Source organism: Nicotiana tomentosiformis, chromosome 6 (genome assembly GCF_000390325.3).
Source record: "Nicotiana tomentosiformis chromosome 6, ASM39032v3, whole genome shotgun sequence".
Classification (NCBI taxonomy): domain Eukaryota; kingdom Viridiplantae; phylum Streptophyta; class Magnoliopsida; order Solanales; family Solanaceae; genus Nicotiana; species Nicotiana tomentosiformis.
In genome coordinates, this window is record NC_090817.1 from 77146627 (window position 1) to 77169697 (window position 23071).

The window sequence follows — 23071 nt, forward strand, 5'->3', positions numbered from 1 at the left end:
CGGAGCCACCTATCAACTGCTCGTAAACAAGATGTTTGAAAAATAAATAGGGAAAACCATGGAAGTATATAGACGATATGTTTGTTAAGTCTTTGAACGCAGGTGTTCATCTTAAGCATTTGCAAGAAACTTTTGGCATCCTAAAGAGGCATAACATGAAGTTTAACCCCGAGAAGTGCGCATTCGGGGTCAGCTCCGACAAGTTCCTAGGAGTTTTGGTATCACAAAGGGGGATTGAGGTAAACCCCGATAAGATCAAAGCCATTGAAGATACCCTGGACCAGCTATCAAGCGTGAAAGAAATTCAAAGGCTCACAGGGAGATTGGCCGCTTTGAGCAGGTTCATTTCCCGGTCATCAGAGAAATGCCATCATTTCTTCGTGCTGCTCAAAAAGAAAAACAACTTTGAATGGACCCCGGAATGCCAGTATGATTTTAGGGATTTGAAAAGGTACTTGTCAAGCCCTTCGTTACTATCAAAGCCGGAGAAAGGTAAAACACTGTCTACCTAGCAGTCTTGGAGGTAGCGGTAAGCATCGTTTTAGTCCGTGAGGACAAAGGTACGCAATCTCCCATTTATTACGTTACTAGAATTTTAACGGGAGAAGAAACTCGCTACCCATATTTGGAGAAGCTAGCCTTAGCTCTCGTAGTTGCCGCTCAAAAGCTGAGGCCTTACTTTCAATGTCACCCGATAGTTATGGTGACCACCTTTCCCCTACGGAATATCCTTCACAAACCCGAACTCTCAGGTAGATTAGCCAAATGGGCCGTCGAAATGAGTGAATTTGACATAGAGTATAAACCTAGGACTGTGATTAAGTCACAAGTTTTGGCCAATTTTGTGGCTGATTTCAGTCCGGGATTGCTGCCTCTGACAACCAAAGAAGTAGTTTTGGTGTCATAATCGACATCGAGAGTTTGGAGCTTATTTACGGACGGAGCTTCCAACATAAAGGGGTCCGGGCTTGGCATAGTATTAACCACGCCTTGAGGAGAAACCCTAAGGTAGGCCATAAGAAAAGTCCATTTGACTAATAATAAAGCAGAGTATGAAGCTTTGATTGCAGGACTCAAATTGGCACGGGGACTAGATTTTGAGGTCATAGAAGTCAAATGCGATTCCCAGCTGGTGGTAAATCAGGTCTCCGCGAGTGGTCAATTATGCATATCCCGAGGGAAGAAAATGCAGAAGTGGATACACTAGATAACCTCGGTTCATCAATGAAAATGAAGGGATCAAATTCCGGACTGGTAGTGCAGCTCATGACCTTGGTTATGGACGCAGATAGCTAATGTGAGGTGAATATGACTAATTTGGTCTGGGACTGGAGGAATGAGATCATTGATTATCTCGAACACAGAAAGTTTCCCGAAGATTCCAAGGAATACCGGGCGCTGCGCGCCAAAGCAGGGCGATATAGATTCAAAGGAGGCCAACTGCACAAGAAGTATTTCCAAGGCCCGCTAGCCCGATGCTTGGGAGCCTCTGAAGCTAATGGGAAAAGCACGATACTATTGGCCCCGAATAGAATAAGACGCTAAAGCTTTCGTTCAAAAATTCAATAAGTGTCTATGTTACGCACCACTGGTACATCAACCAGCAGAACCATTACACTCAGTTCTATCTCCATGACCATTCATGAAGAGGGGAATGGATATCATCGGACCACTGCCGTCGGCCCCTGGTAATGTAAGAGTTCCTTTGATTTTAACTAACTATTTTTCTAAGTGGGTTGAAGCGGGTCCTTATCAGAAGATCGGCGAACTTGAGGTGGTGGATTTTTTGTGGGAGAACATAATTTGCAGATTTGGAATACAAAAAGAGATAGCCTGCAATAACGGGCCACAGTTTATAGGCACAAAGATCACAAAGTTCCTTGAAGATTTGAAAATCAAAAGTATAACGACCCAACCGGTCATTTTGCCTTCTAGAACCCCGTTCCCCTAAATAAGACTCCTCATATGCGCTTTTACTAATTTATGACTTGCGGGGATGGTTGGTTAGGGATTTGAAAGTGTTCGGGTTGAAATCGGAACACTTAGTTCCTTAGTTTGGCTTTAAAAGGCCAAGTTTGACTTCGGTAAACATTTCTAGAAAATGACCCCGGAATCGGGATTTGATGATTTCAATAGGTTCATATGATGATTTTGTACTTGGTCGTATGTTCGAATCGGGTTTTGGACAACCCGGGAGCATTTCGGCGCTTAATAGTGGAAACTAGCTATTTAAAGTTTTAAAGGTTCTTTAAATTTGGTTTGGAGTAGGTTTTGGAGTAATTGGGGTTCGTTTGGAATCCCGAGCCTAGGAATAGCTCTGTATGGTAATTTAAGACTTGCATGAAATATTTGGTGTCATTCCGAATAGTATAAGTATATTTCGGCGTTCAGAGTAAGTTTGAAGAATTTGAAAATTTTAAGTTGAATCAATTTAGTTTGAGGTATGATTCTTAGTTTTGACGTTGTTTTACATGTTCCGAGAGTTCAAGAAAGTCCAGTTTATGATGTCGAACTTGTTGGTATGTTCGGACGGGGCATCGGGTGTCAACCGACGAGGCTCGGACCAATTTTGGAGTTTGGAGCAGCAGCTGAAGCTTCCAGTTTCTGCTGCAATCGCCGCAGGTGCGAACATCGCAGATGCGACATTTTTCTCTCGGAAGAGGAAAGGGGAGGGCAGGCCATCAACTGCAGGTGTGGAATTTTGGATGCACCTGCGAGCACGCAGGTGTGAAGGCGTAGGCGCAGAAGCGAAAATGGTGTAGGTGCGGAGGCTTTGGTCGCACCTGCGGACGCGCAGAAGTGGCCCACTTGACCGCAGGTGCGGAGCCAGGCCAGATGGAGAAATGCGCACCAGCGAGGGTTTTTCCGCAGGTGCGGATATCCCTCCGCAGGTGCGAAAATATTGTTGGACAGAATGTTAAAAGTGGGCGAGGCTCAGTCATTTTTAGCCCGTATTTCCTCCATTTTTGGGCGGTTTTGGAGTTTTTTAAGAGGGGATTTCAACTAGCAACTTGAAGGCAAGTTAATTCTACACACTTTGAGTTAAATACATAGATTATGGGTGGATTATAACCTGTAAATTATGGAAATCAAGGGTTTAGGTGAAAATGGTTATGAAATTGGATGGAAATTGTATATTTGGGTTCTTAAGATTATGGGTAACGTTTTTCTCCGAAATTTTCCGAAATTCGGGCACGTGGGCCCGGAGTGAATTTTAAAAATTTTACCATTTTGGGTTGGGTGATTAATTTAATAGTCTAATTTCGAATTATTGAGCATGGATTAATTATTTTGTATAACATTTGGATAGTTTCGGATTTTTCGGCATCGAATTGAGACTTTAACGCGACGTTGTGATCGGGAAGTGGGCTTTTGAGACAAGGTAAGTCTCTTATCTAACCTTGTAAGAGGGAATTTATCCCACAGGTAATTTTAATTAATAATTGTTGCTAAGTATGGGGGCAACGTACGCATGAGGTGACGAGAGCCCGTGCGTAGCTACTAATTATGCTTTGTCCGGATAGTTTTGGACTCAAATCATGAATTACTTATAATAATTGCATCTTTATTTATTTAAAATACTGGAATTATATTGTAAATTGTTAGAGGAAATAGTAAAAGACTAAAATTTCACATACTTGAATTTTTGTGCAAATTATTTGACTATTAATGAGATTGTACATCCTTATGTGTTAAACTTATAATATCTTCTCAATTCGTAGGTTCATAAGAAAATGTCCTCCTTTCTTGTGGAGCGGGCCGAATGCTTCGGCAGTATAGATTCATCTATGGATCGTTCTGCATGTCCCTCAGCAGTGTATACGATACTCTGGATCAGGCCGAACGACCTCGGCAGAAATCGTGCCTAATAATAATAATTACACGATACTCTGATATTTTATTGCAGCTTGTGAAGCTAATTAATAAATTTTGAAATTATTGTAATTGAAGAATTAATTATTTCTGTTGGTTAAAGTAAATTATTGTTATTCCTATAAATCATGTTGATTTAAATATTTCTATTTTAATATTATTGGCCCTTAGTGAGTGTCAAAGTTGACCTCTCGTCACTACTTCTTCGAGATTAGACTTGATACTGCCTGGGTACATATTGTTTATGTACTCATGCTACACTTGCTGCACTTTTTGTGAAGGATCTAAGACAGGAGTTTTAGGTGGTCCTACCGGAGCGCATCCACGATACCCCGAGGCCTAGTGGTGAGCTGCTTTTCTGAGTCGTCCTGCAGCAGCTAGTGCATCTCCTTGTATTTGTATTCTATCTATTTTATTTCAGACAGTATTTAGAAATTCTGTATAATCTACTAGATGCTCATATACTTGTGACACCAGGTCCTGGCACACACACTAGTAGAATTGTGGTTTTAATTATTTTTTTTGGTTTTTATTTAAATCAGAACCGTTTATATTTTCTTAAATATAGCAAGTAAAAAGAGTTTAATTACTCAAATAAAATTTAAAAGAATAAAGATTTGTTTAATTCGCTAGTTGTCTTGCCTAGCTGTGATGTTGGGCGCTATCACGGCCTATAGGTGAAATTAGGTCATGACAATATGATAACAGAGCACTAGGTTCACGTAGGTCTCACAAGTTATGAGCAGGCCTAAGAGAGTCTTGCGGATCGGTATGGAGACGTCTGTACTTATCTTCGAGAGGCAATAGGATGTTAGGAAACTATCTTTCTTCATCTCCCATAGTGCAGTTGATGTAGTACTAAATATCTTTCTCTTATTCTCTCACAAATGGTGAGAACGCACTCTAATGAGGTTCCAGACCAAGGAAGAGCTACTCCCCTAGTTGTTAGAGGCTGAGGTCGAGGGAGGGCTCCAGCACGTGGTAGGGGACGAGAACATCCAGAGTTGTTCCAGTTATACCACCAGTGGATCCAGTAGAGGATCCTATTATCGAGGAGCAACAGAGCCAGCTCCGGTGGATTTCACCTCCGCACTAGGATTTCAGGAGGTCATGGGCCGTATGTTGCGGTTCATGGACACTATGACTCAGGCCGGTTTATTTTCGGAACACCCAGCCATATCTCAGGTGGGTGGGGGAGCACAGTCCCCTACCACACAGGCTCATGGGTAGGCAGTTGCTATATATCAGACCCAGGGTGCACTACCCGTGGGTGAAGCCCAACCAGTGGCAACAGCTACACCTGAGCCCAGACCAGCTGCAGCCGCCGAGCCACAGAAGCTATTGGACATATAGACTAGGCTACATCCTCCTGTCTTTGGGGATGATTGACATGAGGATCCTCAGGACTCCATTGATCGATGCAAGGAAAGACTGCACAATATGAGGATATTGGAGTCTCATGGGATTGACTTTGCTACTTTTCAACTAGAGGGCAGGGCCCGCAGGTGGTGGAAGTCTTATCTTCTTGGCAGAACAGCAGATTATCCTCCCATGACTTGGGACAGGTTCACCCGTATTTTTATGCGGAGGTATATTCCACCCTACTAGAGGGAAGAGTTGCGGTTTCAGTTTGAGAAGCTCCAGCAGGTTCAGATATCAGTGACCGATTATGAGGCGAGGTTCTCTGAGTTGTCTCGCCATGCACTTATGATACTCCCTACTGATGCAGAGAGAGTATGGAGGTTTGTTGCGGGTTTGGAAACTGGCATTCAGGCCACTACGGCCCGAGAGGTCGAGATGGGGACTTCTTATGAGTTGATTGTGGAGATAACCCGGAGGATTGAGGGTGTGCGTCAGCGTAGCCGAGAGCAGGTTATGAGAGATGAGCGGTTTATATATTCTTGAGAGTTCAGAGGTGCCCCGTCTAGGGGTAGAGGTCAGTTCGTGAGAGGGCAGTCCAGCAGGCCCCCATATCCAGCACCACCGCCTCCTCGGGGTGCTCCAGTGCGACCTTATTTCAGTGCTATGCTAGAGAATTCCTACCGCCCACCAGCTATTTAGGATTCTTCCAGTGGGTAATCAGGTCACCAGCGCCAGACTTCAGGCCAGCAGCCCATTGCACCGAGAGGTTATTTTTGAGTGCGGAGATTTCAGTCATGTGCGGAGATTCTGCCCCAGACTTCGGGGTAAACCAGTGCAGCAGGGACAGCAGCCTATGATTACTGCACCAATTTCTCCACTAGTCGTTCGTCCACCCAGAGGTGGAGGGCAGGTGGGTAGGGGTCATCCTAGAGGTGGAGGCCAGCCAGGTGGCGCTCCAGCTCGGTTTTATGCTTTTTCGGCCAAACCAGATGTAGAGGCCTCAGATTCTGTGATCACAGGTATTATTTATGTTTGCGACAAAGATGCCTCCATATTATATGATCCAGGGTCTACATATTCCTATGTGTCATCTTTATTTGCTCATTTCCTTGGTGTTTCTCGTGAGTCCTTGGGTACTCTTGTTTATGTGTCCACTCCTGTGGGCGATTTTGTTCTTGTGGATCGGATCTACCGGTTATGCATTATTACATTATGTGGTTATGAAACTACAACAGATCTTCTGCTGCTTAAGATGATAGACTTTGAGATCATCCTGGGCATGGACTGGTTATCTCCATATCATGCCATTCTCGATTACCATGCCAAGATTGTTACCTTGGCTATTCCGGCATTGCCTAGGTTGGAGTGGAAGGGTTCGTCTGTTAATGCATCTAATCAGATTATTTCCTTTCTAAAGGCTTGACACATGGATGAGAAGGGTTGTTTGGATTATCTAGCCTATGTCTGGGATACTACTGTAGAGACTCCGACGATTGATTCAGTGCCTGTAGTTCGGGAGTTCTCTAATGTATTTCCTTCAGATCTTCCAGGCATACCACCTGATTGTGATATTTATTTCTATATTGACTTGGCTCTAGATACCTAGCTTATACCTATCCCACCGTATCGCCTGGCTCCGAAAGAATTGAAGAAGTTAAAAGAACAGCTTGATGAGTTACTAGCCAAAGGGTTCGTTAGACCGAGTGTATCGCCTTGGGGTGCACCGGTATTATTTGTGAAGAAGAAAGATGGAACGATGTGAATGTGTATTGATTATCGCCAATTAAACAAAGTCACTATTAAGAACAAGTACTTGTTGCCGCGTATTGATGATCTATTTGACTAGTTGCAGGGTGTTAGGGTGTTCTCTAAGATCGAATTAAGGTCAGGGTACCATCAGTTGAAGATTCGGGATTCGGATGTTCCGAAGATTGATTTTCGGACTAGATATGGTCATTATGAGTTTCTGGTGATGTCCTTCGGTTTGACTAACGCCCCGACAATATTTATGGATTTGATGAATAGGGTATTCAGGCCATATATTGATTCGTTTGTCATTGTATCTATTGATGACATTTTGATCTACTCGCGCAGTAAGGAAGAGCACGAGAAGCATATGAGAGTGGTGCTTCAGACCTTGCGAGAAAAAAAGGCTATATGCTAAGTTCTCCAAATGTGAGTTTTGGCTAAATTTTGTAGCATTTTTGGGGAATATTGTATCAGCCGAGGGTATTAAAGTTGATCCCAAAAAGATCGAAGCAATTCAGAATTGGCATCGTCCCACTTCAGAGACTGAGATCAGGAGTTTCCTAGGTTTAGCAGGTTATTATCGTCAGTTCGTGGAGGGCTTTTTATCTATTGCAGCACCTTTGACCAAATTAACCCATAAGGGTGCTCCGTTCCGATGGTCCGATGATTGTGAGGTGAGCTTTCGAAAGCTCAAGACAGCATTGACTACAACACCAGTGTTAATGTTGCCTTCCGGTTCAGGGATGTATATAGTGTATTGTGTCGCTTCACGCATTGGTTTGGGTTGTGTATTAATGCAGGAGAGGTGAGTTATTGTATATGCTTCACATCAGCTGAAACCCCACGAGAAGAATTACCCGGTACATGATTTGGAGTTAGCTACAATTGTTCACGCTCTTAAGATTTTGAGGCATTATCTTTATGGGGTGTCTTGTGAGGTTTACACTAATCATCGCAGTTTGAAGCATTTGTTCAAGCAGAGGGACCTAAATTTGAGGCAGCGCAGATGGCTTGAGTTACTGAAAGATTATGATATTACTATCCTTTATTATCCGGGTAAAGGAAATGTAGTTGCTGACGCCTTAAGTAGAAAAGCGAAGAGTATGGGTAGTTTGGATTTTATTACAGCAGAGGAGAGGCCATTAGCTTTGGATATTTAGTCCTTGGCTAACAGACTTGTAAGATTGGATATTTCAGAGCCCAGTAGAGTTATTGCATGTGTTGTAGCCCAATCTTCACTATTTGAGCATATCAAGACTTGCCAGTTTAATGGCCCACACTTATTGGTTCTTAGAGAAATGGTACTGCGAGGTGGTGCCAAGGAGGTTACTATAGGCGGAGATGGTGTTCTGCGACTCCAGGATCGTCTATGTGTTCCTAATGTGGATAGACTGAAGGATAAGATCCTAGAGGAGGCACACAGTTCTCGGTATTCTATTCATCCAGGTGCTACAAAGATGTATCGTGACCTGAGGCAGCATTATTGGTGGCGGCAAATGAAAAAGGACATAGTTGAGTATGTAGCTAGGTGTCTAAATTGCCAGCAAGTTAAATATGAGCACCAGAGGCCAGGTGGCCTACTTCAGCAGATGACTATATCGGAGTAGAAATGGAGACGCATTACTATGGACTTTATAGTTGGGTTGTCGCGGACCTTGCGGAAGTTTGATGCAGTTTGGGTCATTGTCGACAGGTTGACTAAGTCGACACACTTCATTCCGGTTGTGACTACGTATACTTCAGAAAGGTTGGCCTAGATTTATATTCAGGAGATAGTTCGGTTGCACGGTGTACCAATTTCCATCATATCAGATAGAGGCCCTCAGTTTACTTCACATTTCTAGAGAGCAGTACATAGTAAATTGGGGACCCGTGTAGAGTTCAGCACAGCCTTTCATCCACAGACCAACGGGCAGTCGGAGCGGACAGTTCAGATTTTGGAGGATATGCTCAGGGCATGTGTGATTGACTTTGGAGATCAGTGGGATCGTTTCTTGCCTTTATCCAAGTTTGCTTATAACAACAGTTACCAATCCAGCATCGAGATGGCTCCATTTGAGGCTTTATATGGTCGGCGATGTCGTTCGCCCATCGGATAGTTTGAGCCCGGTGAGGTTAAATTGTATGGTACTAATTTGGTGAAGGATGCGTTGGAAAAGGTAAATTTGATTTAGGAACGACTTCATACAGCACAGTCCAGACAGAAGAGTTACGCGGATCAGTAAGCACGTGATTTATCGTTTATGGTGGGTGAAACAGTTCTCTTGAAAGTTTCGCCAATGAAGGGAATCATGAGATTCGAAAAGAAGGGCAAGTTGAGCCCAAGGTATATAAGCCCATTTGAGGTGTTGAGACGAGTTGGGGAGGTTGCTTATGAGCTTGAATTGCCTCCTAGTCTAGCGGGAGTTCACCCGATTTTCCATGTCTCTATGCTCCAGAAGTATCATGCCGACCTGTCACATGTGTTAGACTTCAGCACAGTTCAACTGGATAAGAGCTTGGGTTATGAAGAAGAATCGATCTCCATTGTTGATAGACAGGTTCTCCAGTTGAGGTCAAAGAAGATTTCTATGGTAAAAGTCTAGTGGAGGGGCCAACCAGTCGAGGAAGTGACGTGTTAGGCCGGGGAAGACATGCGGAGCAGATATCCACACTTATTCAGCACTACAGGTATAATTCTAAACCCGTTCGAGGACGAACGTTTGTTTAAGAGGTGGAGAATATAACGACCCAACCGGTCGTTTTGCGTTTTAGAACCTCGTTCCCTTAAATAACACTCCCCGTATGTGCTTTTACTAATTTATGACTTGCGGGGATGGTTGGTTCAGGATTTGGAAGTGTTCGGGTTGAAATCGGAACACTTAGTTCCTTAGTTTGACTTTAAAAGGCCAGGTTTGACTTCGGTCAATATTTCTAGAAAACGACCCCGGAATCAGGATTTGACGATTCCAATAGGTTCGTATGATGATTTTGGACTTGAGCATATGTTCGAATCGGGTTTTGGACAACCCAGGAGCGTTTCGGCGCTTAATAGTGAAAACTAGCTATTTAAAGTTTTAAGATTCTTTAAATTTGGTTTGGAGTAGGTTTTGGATTAATTGAGGTCCGTTTGGAATCAAGAGCCTGGGAATATCTCCGTATGGTGATTTAAGACTTGCACGCAAAATTTGGTGTCATTCCGAATAGTAAAAGTATTTTTCGACGCGTTCAGAGTAAGTTTGAATCAATTTGGTTTGAAGTATGATTCTTAGTTTTGACATTGTTTTACATGTTCTGAGGGTTCGATCAAGTCCATTTTATGATTTCGAACTTGTTGTTATGTTCGGATGGGGCTTCGGGTGTCAACCGGACGAGGCTCGGACCAATTTTGGAGTTTGGAGCAGCAACTGAAGCTTCCAGCTTCTGCTGCAATCACACTTGCGCTTGGGAAGTCGCAGGTGCGAGCATCGTAGATGCGATATTTTGCTCGTAGAAGCGAAAAGGGGAGTCCAGGCCATTAACCGCAGGTGTGGAATTTTTGGCGCACCAACGAGCACGCAGGTGCGAAGGCGTAGGCGTAGGCGTAGAAGCGAAAATGGCACAGGTGCAGAGGCTTTGGTCGCACTTGCGGATGCGCAGAAGCGGCCCACTTGACCGCAGGTGCAGAGCCAGGCCAGAAGGAGAAATGCACACCTGCGAGGGTGTTTTCGTAGGTGCGGCTATCCCTTCGCAGGTGCGAAAATGTTGTTGGACAGAATGTTAAAAGGGGGTGAGGCTCTGTCATTTTTAGCCCGTATTTCCTCTATTTTTGGGCGATTTTGGAGCTTTTTCAGAGGGGATTTCAACTAGCAACTTGAAGGTAAGTTAATTCTACACACTTTGAGTTAAATACATAGATTATGGGTAGGTTATAACCTGTAAATCATGGAAATCAAGAGTTTAGGTGAAAACCCTAGATTTTTATAAAAATGAGATTTTAACCACGAAAATAGTTATGAAATTGGATGGAAATTGTATATTTGAGTTCTTGAGATTATGGGTAACGTTTTCCTCCAAACATTTTCGGAATCTGGGTACGTGGGACCGGGGTGAAGTTTAAGAATTTTACCATTTTGGGTTGGGTAATTAATTTAATAGTCTAATTTCGAATTATTGAGCATGTATTAATTATTTTGTATAATATTTGGATAGTTTCGGATTTTTCGGCATCGAATTGAGACTTTAACGCGACGTTGTGATCGGGAAGTGGGCTTTTGAGACAAGGTAAGTCTAATGTATAACCTTGTAAGAGGGAATTTACCCCATAGGTGATTTTAATTAATAATTGTTGCTAAGGGTGGGTGCTACGTATGTATGAGGTGACGAGAGTCCATGCGTAGCTACTAATTATGCTATGTCCGGATAGTTTAGGACTCAAATCATGAATTACTTGTGATAATTGCATCCTTTATTTATTTAAAATACTGAAATTATATTGTAAATTGTTAGAGAAAATAGTAAAAGACTGAAATTTCGCATACTTAAATTTTTGTGCAAATTATTTTACTATTAATGAGATTGTACATCCTTATGTGTTAAACTTATAATATCTTCTCATTTCGGAGGTTCATAAGAAAATGTCCTCCTTTTTGTGGAGCGGGACGAATGCCTCAGAAGTATAGATGCATCTATGGATCGTGTCGCACGTACCTCGGTAGTGTACGTGATACTCTGGATCGGGCCGAACGACCTCGACAGAAATCGTGCCTAATAATAATAATTATACGATACTCTGACATTTTATTGCAGCTTGTGAAGCTAATTAATAAATTGGAAATTATTGCAATTGAAAGAATTAATTATTTCTGATGGTTAAAGAAAATTATTGTTATTCCTATAAATCATGTTGATTTAAATTTCTATTTTAATATTATTGTCCCTTAGGGAGTGTCAAAGTCGACCTCTCGTCACTACTTCTTCGAGATTAGGCTTGATACTTACTAGGTACACGTTGTTTATGTACTCATGCTACACTTGCTACACTATTTGTGCAGGATCTGAGACAGGAGTTTTAGGTGGTCCTATCGGAGCGCATCCACGATACCCCGAGGCCTAATGATGAGTTGCCTTTCTGAGTCGTCATGTAGCAGGTAGTGCCTCTCCTTGTATTTGTATTTTATTTATTTTATTTCAGACAGTATTTAAAAATTTTGTATAATCTACTAGATGCTCATATACTTGTAACACCAGGTCCTGGCACACACACTAGTAGAATTGTGGTTTTAATTATTTTCTTGGTTTTTATTCAAATCAGAATCATTTATATTTTCTTAAATATAGCAAGTGAAAAGAGTTTAATTACTCAAAAAAATTTTAAAAGAATAAATATTTGTTTAATTCACTAGTTGGCTTGCCTAGTTGTGATGTTGGGCGCCATCACGACATATAGGTAAAATTGGGTCGTGACAAAAAGGATCACATCTTCGCCCTATCATCCGAGCGCAAATGGTCGAGCGGAATCAATAAATAAAGTGATTGTACAAAATCTCAAAAAGAGATTGGAAGCAGTTAAAGGTAGATGGCCTGAGGAACTACCTAGAGTGTTATGGGAGTACCAAACAATGGCCAAATCGAGCACCGGAGAAACTCCTTTCTCCCTTGTGTATGGAGTAGAAGACTTAATCCAAGTGGAAGTAGGGGAGCCCACCTTGAGATATTTCCAAGAAAGTTAAGAGACAAACAACGAAGAAATGTTAATCAACTTGGAGCTACTCGATAAGCGTAGGGACATGGTGCATATAAGAATGGCAGCCCAAAAGCAGAGAATAGAAAGATATTATAATCAAAGATCTAACCTCCGTTATTTCAAAGTGTGAGACTTGGTTCTAAGGAACGTAACTCAAAACACTCGGGAACTCAACGCAGGGAAGCTAGGTCCAACCTGGGAAGGCCCCTACCGGGTTTCAGCTGTCACCGAGAAAAGTTTATAGGAGTTGGAGAATTAGGATGGAGAAAAGTTTTCAAGCATCTGGAATGTGGCACACCTCAAGAGATATTATTGCTGATGAACATCACATGTACTGAAAGTACATGATGCACTCTTTTTCCCTTTGTCCAGTTTTTGTCCCAATGGATTTTTCTGGCAAGATTTTTAATGAGGCAGCAACAGAAAGCATACTACGAAGAAGGTTTCAACAGCAGCAATAAGACCTTTAATAGCAAGGCACGCGAGCGAAGAACCACTCCGGAGCGGTTAGATAATCTTTGGCTCAATAGCAAAATTCCCACCGGGAAATTAAGTTTACTATCAAGCAAAGGTTACCCGGCCTTTCACAAATGCAAACCACTAAAAGATTGTTACATAGTCTTTGGCTCGATAACATAAATTCCTAAAGAGAAGTGATGTTTGTTACCGTACTAAAGATTATCTAGCAATTTATTGGTGGAGTCCTTGTAGGTGCAAAACTTTCAGTGTTCCAATTCACATTCTTCAAATTCGAACACTGGGGGAATGATATGAGGATACGGCAACAATGACTATCACATCGACCGGAATACGAAAACCGAAAACTTAGTTGTATCATCGAGACCGGGGACTACACAGTCAGCCCCGCAGAAATAAGTTTTATAAGTTAGCCACAAGAAATGGCAATTTCTTTTTAGCATAACGAATGCTTATGTACTTTTTGAAAATGGAAGGAATAAAGTAAAGTCCTTTTATTTCTATCTTGTTTCTTGTCTGAACGATGAATTTATTTTGTCATTTGAAAGTTAAATAAGTACTTCAAATGTTAGTGTCGTAATGAAGAGGAGACGTTCTCTTCAAGAGCACCGTAAACATAAGAGGACCCTCTCTTATAAAAACCCTCATGACAAAAAGTTGATTTCAGAATAACTTATGCCTGAAATCCAAATGCTTTCGAGGGAAAATACACCCGAAAGCCCTGCATAGTCAGACGCAAATAAGTAAACTTTCGCAAAACACTTAAGCAAGAAAGAACGCAAAGATTAAAACTTACATAAGTGTTCAAACTAAAGAACGCAAAAAGACTCATGCAATACTTGAGAAAAAGATGTTTTTATTCACAATAAATGTGTCAAAATGGCACAGGCACAAAAGTTGGGAAAAGAAATGAAAAGCTAAATTGCTGCATCTCTGGAACCAGGAGGAAAAGAAGCATTTGTGCCCCCAGGGGAAGTGGGTAAATCCGTCGTTGGCTCAATATCTTGACCCTCATCAGTTTGGCCTTCAACATCTTTGCCATCCGGCTCCTCTTCAGTTCCTGAGGATTCGGAACTAGAACTAGAATAATCGGAAGCATCAGGCCCTGCCGGGAGACCCCTTTTAGCAGCTGACTCTAGCTCACGGTCTTTAGCGATTTCGGCATCAAGGTCAATGACGCCCACTTTAGCCTCTTTCAAGGTTTTTCTCCTCATGCTGTACATAACATATGTTTTTTCAACAATGAGGGAAGCCTCTCTGCGCTTGGGTTCTTCTTTAAGTTAGATAACCTCGGCAGAAAGGTTTTCCCGGGAGGATCTAATGGACTTGAGACTAATGTCGAGTTCGCGGACAGTAGAGCTGAAAATTCTATTATGCTCAGTGGTCTTCTTATACTTCTCCTCCAATTGGGCATATTTCACCCCCGTAGCAGCAAGCTCTTCAGTTTTATAGTTCAAGGCTTCCTCCAAGTTGGTCAATCTCCCAGCAGAGGTAGCCTCGCGATCGGATGCAGCAAGATCGGCCCTATGGACTTCATCCCATTTGTCCTTGGCCTCTTCAAATTGAACCCTCAGCGGGGCAATCTCTTGGCCAAGGATTTCCACTTCTTTCTCGCTTTACTGCAAACGAGCCTCCAATACAACGGCCTCAGTAGCTTTGGCTTCCCGTTCCGAGAGGCGAGCAGCAACGTGGTCCCGCTCGGCCAAAAGCCAATCCCGGCCGGAGGTGAGTTATTATTTTTCCCGAATCAACATCTAGAGGTCCTCGGAAGCAAGGAAATTGGCATGTAAAACAACAAAGGCGAACTAAATTTATTACAAAATCAAAGACGAGAGAAATGACAAAGGAAATGAAAAATGTACCACTACGGCGTTGTGCATGGCATTGTTCAACAAGCACTCTCCCGAGAGAGCCTGTATATTTTCCCAATCTTTTTCTGAAGCCAAAGGCTTCATATAGTTAGCAAGTTCCACCGGCCGAGATAGCAAATTGCATCCGGTGGATACCGAGAGAGTAATGCTCCTCCTCCTTTGCGGATCTTCTGAGGAGGATTCATAATTTTTCCCCAAATTCCCATAGACTGGGGACTGGGAGAGAGAAACATCCTCTTCTCTGACAGAGGCGGACAGTGGAGATGATGTAGAAATTGCTGGTGGAAGAATTGGTAAAGAAGGGGATGAAGCTGATGGTGTTGAAGGGTGAGAAGCCGTTGCGGCAAACGCAGTGTTGGTAGTTGGTTGCTCATCAACCGAAGATGATAGGGACCCGGTACTCAGCCCCACAATACCGGGCGCAGCAATTGGCATCCGAAAACGAGAGTTCACATTTTTCACCATTTCATACTCCCCCTAGAGCGCCGAGGCATCCTCCTCGGTTAGTGTAACTAACTCAACAGATTGAGCAGTCCATTGAGTTGAGGAAGGTCATTGTCGTCTTCTATGTAGAGAAGCTCCATCCTCGCTAGCTTCTCTATCATCGTCAATCATCACAGTATCTATGGTCGGCCCAGGCGGAGGGCTCGCTATCACAACTTCCGGAGATGACTCGGGGCAGCATTCTTCGCCCTCTTATTCTTTCCCCCGGCCGCAGAGGAACGCCTTTTTTTTTGTTGCTTGTTCTCCGGACGGGGACTCCGAGAAGAAGCACTTGCACCAGGAGCAGGCCCGGAGATGCCTGTCTATGAAAAACGCCTTCTGCAGTAGCCTCGCCGCATTAGCAGGAATAGTCAAAACGTCCTCCTAGGGGACGACAACTGAGTCATGGGGTAGACCTATATTCAACATGAGAGAAGAATCATATAACTTTCTCATAAGAAAGGATAAGGACAAGATGAGTTCAACTTACCTTGATTTTTGGTCTTCCACCCATATTTTAGGGACAGCTCTTTCCACGTGCAGGTTTGGGGCGTAGTGACGTCCAAAATTTTCTGAACCCATTGGTCCAAGCCCTCAACCGTAGGGGGAACACACCGAGTCATTGAGACATGTAAAGGGATAAAAGTTAATAATGACGAGGAATGGTATTAACCAGAATCGAAAGCAAACTATATACTTACGAGTGCGGTTCCAAAATTTCGGGAAAGATGGACCAGAGGTCGGGATGATGTCACCGGTGGCAACTAAAACAAATTGTTCCATCCACCCACGGTCGTTATCATCATCCATGCTGGAAATAAATACATGGTGGCCCCGCTTGTTGAAGTTAATCATTCCCCCACGGAAGATCTTGGGGAAATAAAGGTTCATCTCGTGAACTAGGGATAGCTCCTCCCCCGTTTCTTGGCACATGCGCCGAAGGCAAGCAATCGTCCTCCACACGGAGGGACTCACCTGTGCCAAACATACTTGGTAGCAGAGGCAAAATTTTGCAATAACGGAGTCAAGCTCTCCACTCAAAGAAAATATCCCCAAAGTGAAGGGATACGTGTAAAAGTACGTAAAACCATTCTTGGATAAGGTTACCCGCTCCGCCAGATCAGGAGCAATAATGTCGAAATCCTGGCAATGACATCTTCTTTCACATCAGGAATTCTGGAAGGACAGATGAAAGAAGGATATCTGCCAACGGCCCAAGTACGAGGGCTAGCAGAAGAAAATTTCTCTTCGAAGTCTTTAGTTGTGACGAGACTTCTAGGGATGATAGTGCTCACTATAGGGGGAGCGGCCTCATTGGCTTTGCTTTTGTTCTTTGAGGAACTAAGGTTTTTGAAGAAGAAGCCATTATATGTTGGAGAAGAAGGAAAAGTGTTTTCCTATGAAAAGAATTAAAGAAACATTGAAGAACAAAGTGCAAATTCAATGAAGAGAGTTTGGAGAATTATGGGGTGTGAATAAAGGAAGCTGATGCGTATAAGTAAAGGTTTAGTCGGCTAAATTCGTGGCCATAATTACCTCGATAACCGGCAAAAGTTATGCTGAATCGTGGGATGACGTGTATTCGGGGCATTAAATGCGGAGAGACGTGCGTCTAATCAACCGTCAGAAGCTTTTCATAAGGAGTCAGAGAAATTCCCGCCAAAAAGAATATTTTGCCACCTTCCCGGTGACACAAAGTTATGTCACCGGAAAGTAGGGGGACTATATGTATAGGTTAAAATATGATATGTTAAGTGATTGCATAACATAATGACATGTGGAGCCGAAGGCAGAGGATAGCTAAAACCGTAGACAACTGTTCTATTTTGTTACCGAAAAGAGTGATGCTCATAAAGATGCAATAAACGCCTGCCACCCGGTAGCATTTCATGGAGAATATTCTACATTATTTTGTACACTGCCCCGTTACAAAAAATTTGTCATCCATGCCCACCGTTATACATTCTTCAATGGCTCTCATAATTGACGTTAAAGAAGGGCATGATCCTAGAATCTTGTTCCCTAGGTCCAACTATATATAGTGAGCTATGTTATCATTGTAAAGGACGCAAATTTTCTCGCGAACTAACGCTACAACCTATTAAAATCTTTATACAACTTTATCCTCTTGCTTTTTGATTTCATCGTTGTTTTACCCCAGAAGCCCTGCTCCAGAAACTATTGTTTCTGCTCTTTCATTTTCATCTCAATGCTAAGTATTGCATATTTATTCAATTATTTTATTATTTCAGGATCGAATTAATTCACTTGTCTAGAAACCACGTATAAATTTAATTGTATCACTTTACAGGTAAACACACACACACACACACACACACACACACACACACACACACACATATATAGATATATATATATATATATATATATATAATAATTATTGCAACTTTTGTTAGCTTTGTCCTAAATTTTCTTACGCTTAATATATCGCTTTAATTAACCACATTGTAAATTATCATTCTCTTAATAATATAAAATTTTAGAATATAAATATAGATAAATAATGATGCTGCATATATATATATATATATATATATATATATATATATATATATATATATATATATATATATATATATATATCATATCAGTCGAACCAAATATTTTTTATTAAATAAGCACCTAAATTAAAGGGATAATGGGTGTGTTTGGTATAACGGAAAATATTTTCCATGAAAAATATTTTCCAAAAAAATATTTTCTTAGAAAACAAGTAGTAATCTTACTCATTTTTCAGTGTTTGGTACGCAAATTAAGAAAAATAATTTCTCAAGAGTATTCATAAATAATTTAGATACAATAAACATGAAACCATAAACTTTCGAACCAACAACCTTCCGAACCCACAAATTCCATAAACTTCCGAACCGCTAAATTTTCAAACCCGTAAACTTTATAATTTCTAAACCCGCAAACTTTTAAACACATAAACCTCTGAACTCATAACTTTGGAACTCATAATATTTCAAACCTGTAAACTGAAAAATAAAAAAATCAAAACTAAAAATATATAAAAAAAAAATTATTCTTTTTACTGGGGGAGGAGGATTGGGGTCAGATGTGAGGGTAGGTGGAGTTTTTGAAAAATATTTTCCTAACTTTTTCTAAAGAAGTCATTTTCAGGAAAATGTAATATCTAGAAAAATATATTTCAAACTATTTTGTGCAACCAAACGGTGAAAAATGAGAAACTATTTTCCTACCATACCAAATACACCCTATATCACATAAACGAAGCCTTGAGTTGAATTGTATCATGAAGTAACATCAGTGAAAATTCACTTGAACCAAAATTAAAGGGAGAATATTCCTTAAATAAAAATTTTATTATAGAAACATTTCTTGAAAAATTTAGATTAGATTTTGTCCTATTGTTGTTAATCTATATTAGATTTTATCATAAAATCTATTAAATTTTATTTTAAAAGTGCCAAATGGCTTTTTTCTCAATATGCCACTTGGCATAACCTCGCGATAAAAATGTCATTTCATTTTCTAGGGCATTTTGCTAATTCAACTTTTTAACTGGGAAGCTTCCCACTTTTAAGTATAAATAGACTGTTTCTTTTGTACTGTAATAATAATACTTGCGTGTCAATCTTAAGCAAATTACCTTAAATTATATATATACTAGATGATTGGTGCTCGTACATAGCGGATGCCCGTATTGTCAGTACAATTACAGGACTATCTAAGAACTTCAACACTGCAAAGATAATTTTATACTATGTACTTCTTATCGAGGAACAAAGTTGTATAATATCTGAAATATGTATCGACAACACATTGTATTTTCAACTTGCTTCCATGACAAAACCTACATACATTGTAACGACCCAACTAGCCGTTTTAACTGTTAGAATCTCGTTCCTCTAAATAAGACTCCACATATGTGCTTTTACTAATTAATGACTTGCGGAGATGGTTGGTTCGGGATTTAGAAGTGTTCGGGTTGAAATCGGAACACTTGGTTCCTTAGTTGGCTTTACAAAGGGCGAGTTTGACTTCGTTCAACATTTTTAGAAAACGGCCTCAGAATCGGGATTTGACGGTTCCAATAGGTTCGTATGATGAATTTGGACTTGGGTGTATAATCGGATCGGATTTTGGATGACCTGGAGCGTTTCGGCGCCTATTGTGGAAAGTTGGCATTTTGAAAGAATTTTATAAATTTGGGTTGAAGTGCATTTCAATGTTATCGATGTCCGTTTGGGATTTCGAGTCTGGGAATAGCTCCGTATGGTGATTCTGGTCTTAGTAGCGCGTCCGGATGTTAATTTGGAGGTCCGTAGGTAATTTCAGAGTCATTTGGCGAAAGTTAGAAATTTAAAGGTTTTTAAGAAGTTTGACCGGGAGTGGACTTTTTGATATCGTGGTCGGATTCCGATTCCGGAAGCTGGAGTAGGTCTGTAATGTCAATTATGACTTGTATGCAAAATTCGAGGTCAATCGATTTGATTTGTTAAGTTTCGGCGTCGAATGTAGAAGTTTGAAGTTCTAAAGTTCATAAAACTTGAATTGGGGTGCGATTCATGATTTTGATATTGTTTGATGTGATTTGAGGCCTCGAGCAGGTTTGTGTTATGTATTGGGACTGGTTGGTATGATTGGACGGGGCCTCGGGTGTGATTCGGGGTGGTTCCGGACCAAGTTTGGATATTTTGATGTTGCTGGTTGATGGTTCTGGTGTTCTTCTTCGCGTTCACGAGGAGCCTCTCGCATTCGCGAAGAAGGATTTTGCTGCTAGGACTTTGTTCTTCGCGTTCGCGAAGAAGGAATTTCTGTTGTCCGCCGTCTGACTTCGGAAGCTTATATCTCTCAATCTATAATGAATCTGGAAATGATCTAAAAATGAAAGTTGTAGCGCTTAGTGTCTAGTTTTTAGAAAGGTAAACCATTTATCATTTGGAATTGTTTATAAAAAGTTATGGTGGATATATTACAGACTATTCGAGAAGAGTTTAGAAATCTCTACTGTATAGGGCTGACTTTGGAAGCTTATATCTCGCAATATACAATGAATTGGGAGATGATCAACATATGAAAGTTATAGCCCTTGATTTCTAGTTTCCAGAAAGTCAAACCATTTGTGAAAAATGAGGTGTGACAGCTCTAGCGACTCTGCTGGGGACGAGAACCCAGAATCTCTGGTTCAAGGTTCAGAATTCGAGCTTGTAATGTGATCTATACTTGGCTTTCTTGATTGTTGAGAGTATTGTGTTTGTGGGCCAAATGTTCTAATTGCCGCTCATTTACCGCTTTGATATTATTTGAACTGTATTAAACTGTCTTCTTACTCTTCCCTTCTAAGTCTTCTAAAACTTTGGTGCACACGTACGCGTAGCCCATTTTCCTGTTAAAGGTCATACCAAATTGAGGCTGGATTAGCAACTAGGCCGTGTAGACTTTCGTGCTCCCGGTACATTGCCCCCACCTCGGCTCAAGTTGTCCGCTTGGGTAAGCCAGATCTAGAACATACCCCCGAGCTTTTAAACCTAGAATAACATAACCTCATGTTGGATCCCTAGTAGGAACGTTTGTTTGCATCACGTGCATTTGACTTTGGGGACTCAACATTGGGTCCGTCTAGGACATGTGTACCCGAAATAAAAGACCATCCTGATACATCATACATAATATTTGTGCATTTATTTGTTTTAGCTTGCATGTTGATCAGCTAGGGAAAGAAAATTGAGAAAAAGCAAGAGTGAGAGGTAGGAAAGAAAATTCATTCGGTTTCCAAAAATTCCGGTATTTGAAAAGTCCTAAAACTAAGCCGAAACTTTTGAAAATAAAATGAATGAAAAAAAGAAAATGGTCATTTCAAAATGAGTCAATATCGTGTTTTTCCGATTATATCAAAAATGACCGAACTATGCGGGTATGATTCTCACCGAATATGAGATACGTAGGCAAACCTCATCGTTTCCAACCCACAATTTTCAAAAAATCCAAAAATAGTTTCCTTTACTTCTTTCTTTTAGACCCCAATTTTTAAAAAAATACAAAAATATTTTCTTTTTAATTTCTTCCTAAAATCCAAAAATATTTTCATTCTTCTTTCGAAAATTGAAAAGAAAATTCAAGATTCAAAAATATTTTATTTTTTCTTTAGAAGTATTTCTTTCATAAATTAAAAATAAAAGTCCAAAAATCCAAAAATATTTCCTTTCTTCTTTAGAAGTTTTTCTTTCGAAATTCCAGAAAAATAAAAGTCGAAATTCAAAAAAAAAATCTTTCTTCTTAAGAAGTCTTTCTTTTCAAAAATTCTTAATAAAAAAAACAAATCGAAATCCAAAAATATTTTCTTTCTTCTTTATAAGTCATTATTTCAAAAATTAAAAAAAAATCAAAATCCAAAAAAAAAGAGTTAATTTATTTTCTTTATTCCTAATCTTCCCGAACTACGCAAGATCTGATACATGTTCCCACATAATACATAGGCAACCCACATCAGGTTCGATCGACCATTTTTTAAAAAAAATATGTTAAAAAAATAATAAATGATGATGATAATAATAAGGACCGACTGAGTCCACTCTAACACGTCTCTTGTTTTGAATTGTAAAGAAACATTGAGGTGGTCGGTTTGTGGTAAGCTGACAACACAAGATCCAAGGAAAAATGACAACTGACATCGAAGTTGTTACGAGTGCTCAAGAGGCTCAAGGTCAGAGGGTTCAACAAAAGTCTATTGTGGTTGAGGAAAATAGCGTACTGAAGCAGCAAATGACTGAAATGTGTCAAGCATGGGCAAATGGCCAAGGATCGCCTTTTTCTATTCATGGTTTACCATAGTTCACATCCATTTCGATTACTACCATTCCGGTCTCATTGCCTGATCAATCCTATCCACCTGGGTTCAGTCTTTATCCCAACTGTATAACTACAGTTGAAACTTTTGTTGCGCGCTCCCAAAGTGTGCCATTGACAACCAATCAGACAACCACTACTGTTATGCCTGTCTTCACCATCCCACAGCCGACGGTGGTGCAGAGGAAAACTCATGAGTCACAATTTGCTACCCAGCAAGAACAATACCACTCTCATGAGTACCACTCGTACCTATTTGATCTTCCTGTAAAGATGGAGAAGCCTGCCCGAAAGATGGCACACGAAGAAATGACCCAAAGAATGAAAAGCTTAGAACAAAGGTTGAAAAACATGCAAAGGTCGGCAGGTCAGAAGAGTATTGCCTTCAAGGATCTATGTATGTTCCCTGATGTTCGTTTGCCACTTGGTTTCAAGACTCCCAAATATGAAAAGTATGATGGACATGGAGACCCCATAGCCCACCTGAAAAGGTATTGCAATCAACTAAGAAGTGCGGAAGGAAAGGAAGAATTACTGATGGCTTATTTTGGAGAAAGCCTTATGGGAGTAGCCTCCGAATGGTTTATGGATCAAGACACATCTCGCTGGTATGTCTGGGATGGCATGGCCTAGGCCTTTGTCAAACAGTTCCAATACAACATCGACATCGCCCTAGACCGCAATTCCCTTTCCAACCTGAAGAAGAAACCAACTGAAA

At 40.9% G+C, this 23071-nt stretch overlaps 1 protein-coding gene across 1 annotated transcript; it reads left to right on the forward strand.

The window, feature by feature from the left end:
- The first annotated feature begins 6088 nt into the window (after window positions 1-6088).
- Window positions 6089-6658, forward strand: LOC138894247 (uncharacterized). Its single transcript, XM_070178929.1, has 2 exons — window positions 6089-6356; window positions 6471-6658. Exons 1-2 carry the CDS (start codon window positions 6089-6091, stop codon window positions 6656-6658), a joined length of 456 nt encoding a protein of 151 aa, XP_070035030.1.
- The last annotated feature ends 16413 nt before the right edge of the window (window positions 6659-23071 follow it).

Coding starts and splice junctions, on each gene's coding strand:
- LOC138894247 (XM_070178929.1), top strand. CDS start 6,089: ATGATTACTGCACCAATTTCTCCACTAGTCGTTCGTCCACCCAGAGGT. Junction 6,357..6,470: donor TCATTTCCTTGGTGTTTCTC/GTGAGTCCTTGG, acceptor AAACTACAACAG/ATCTTCTGCTGCTTAAGATG.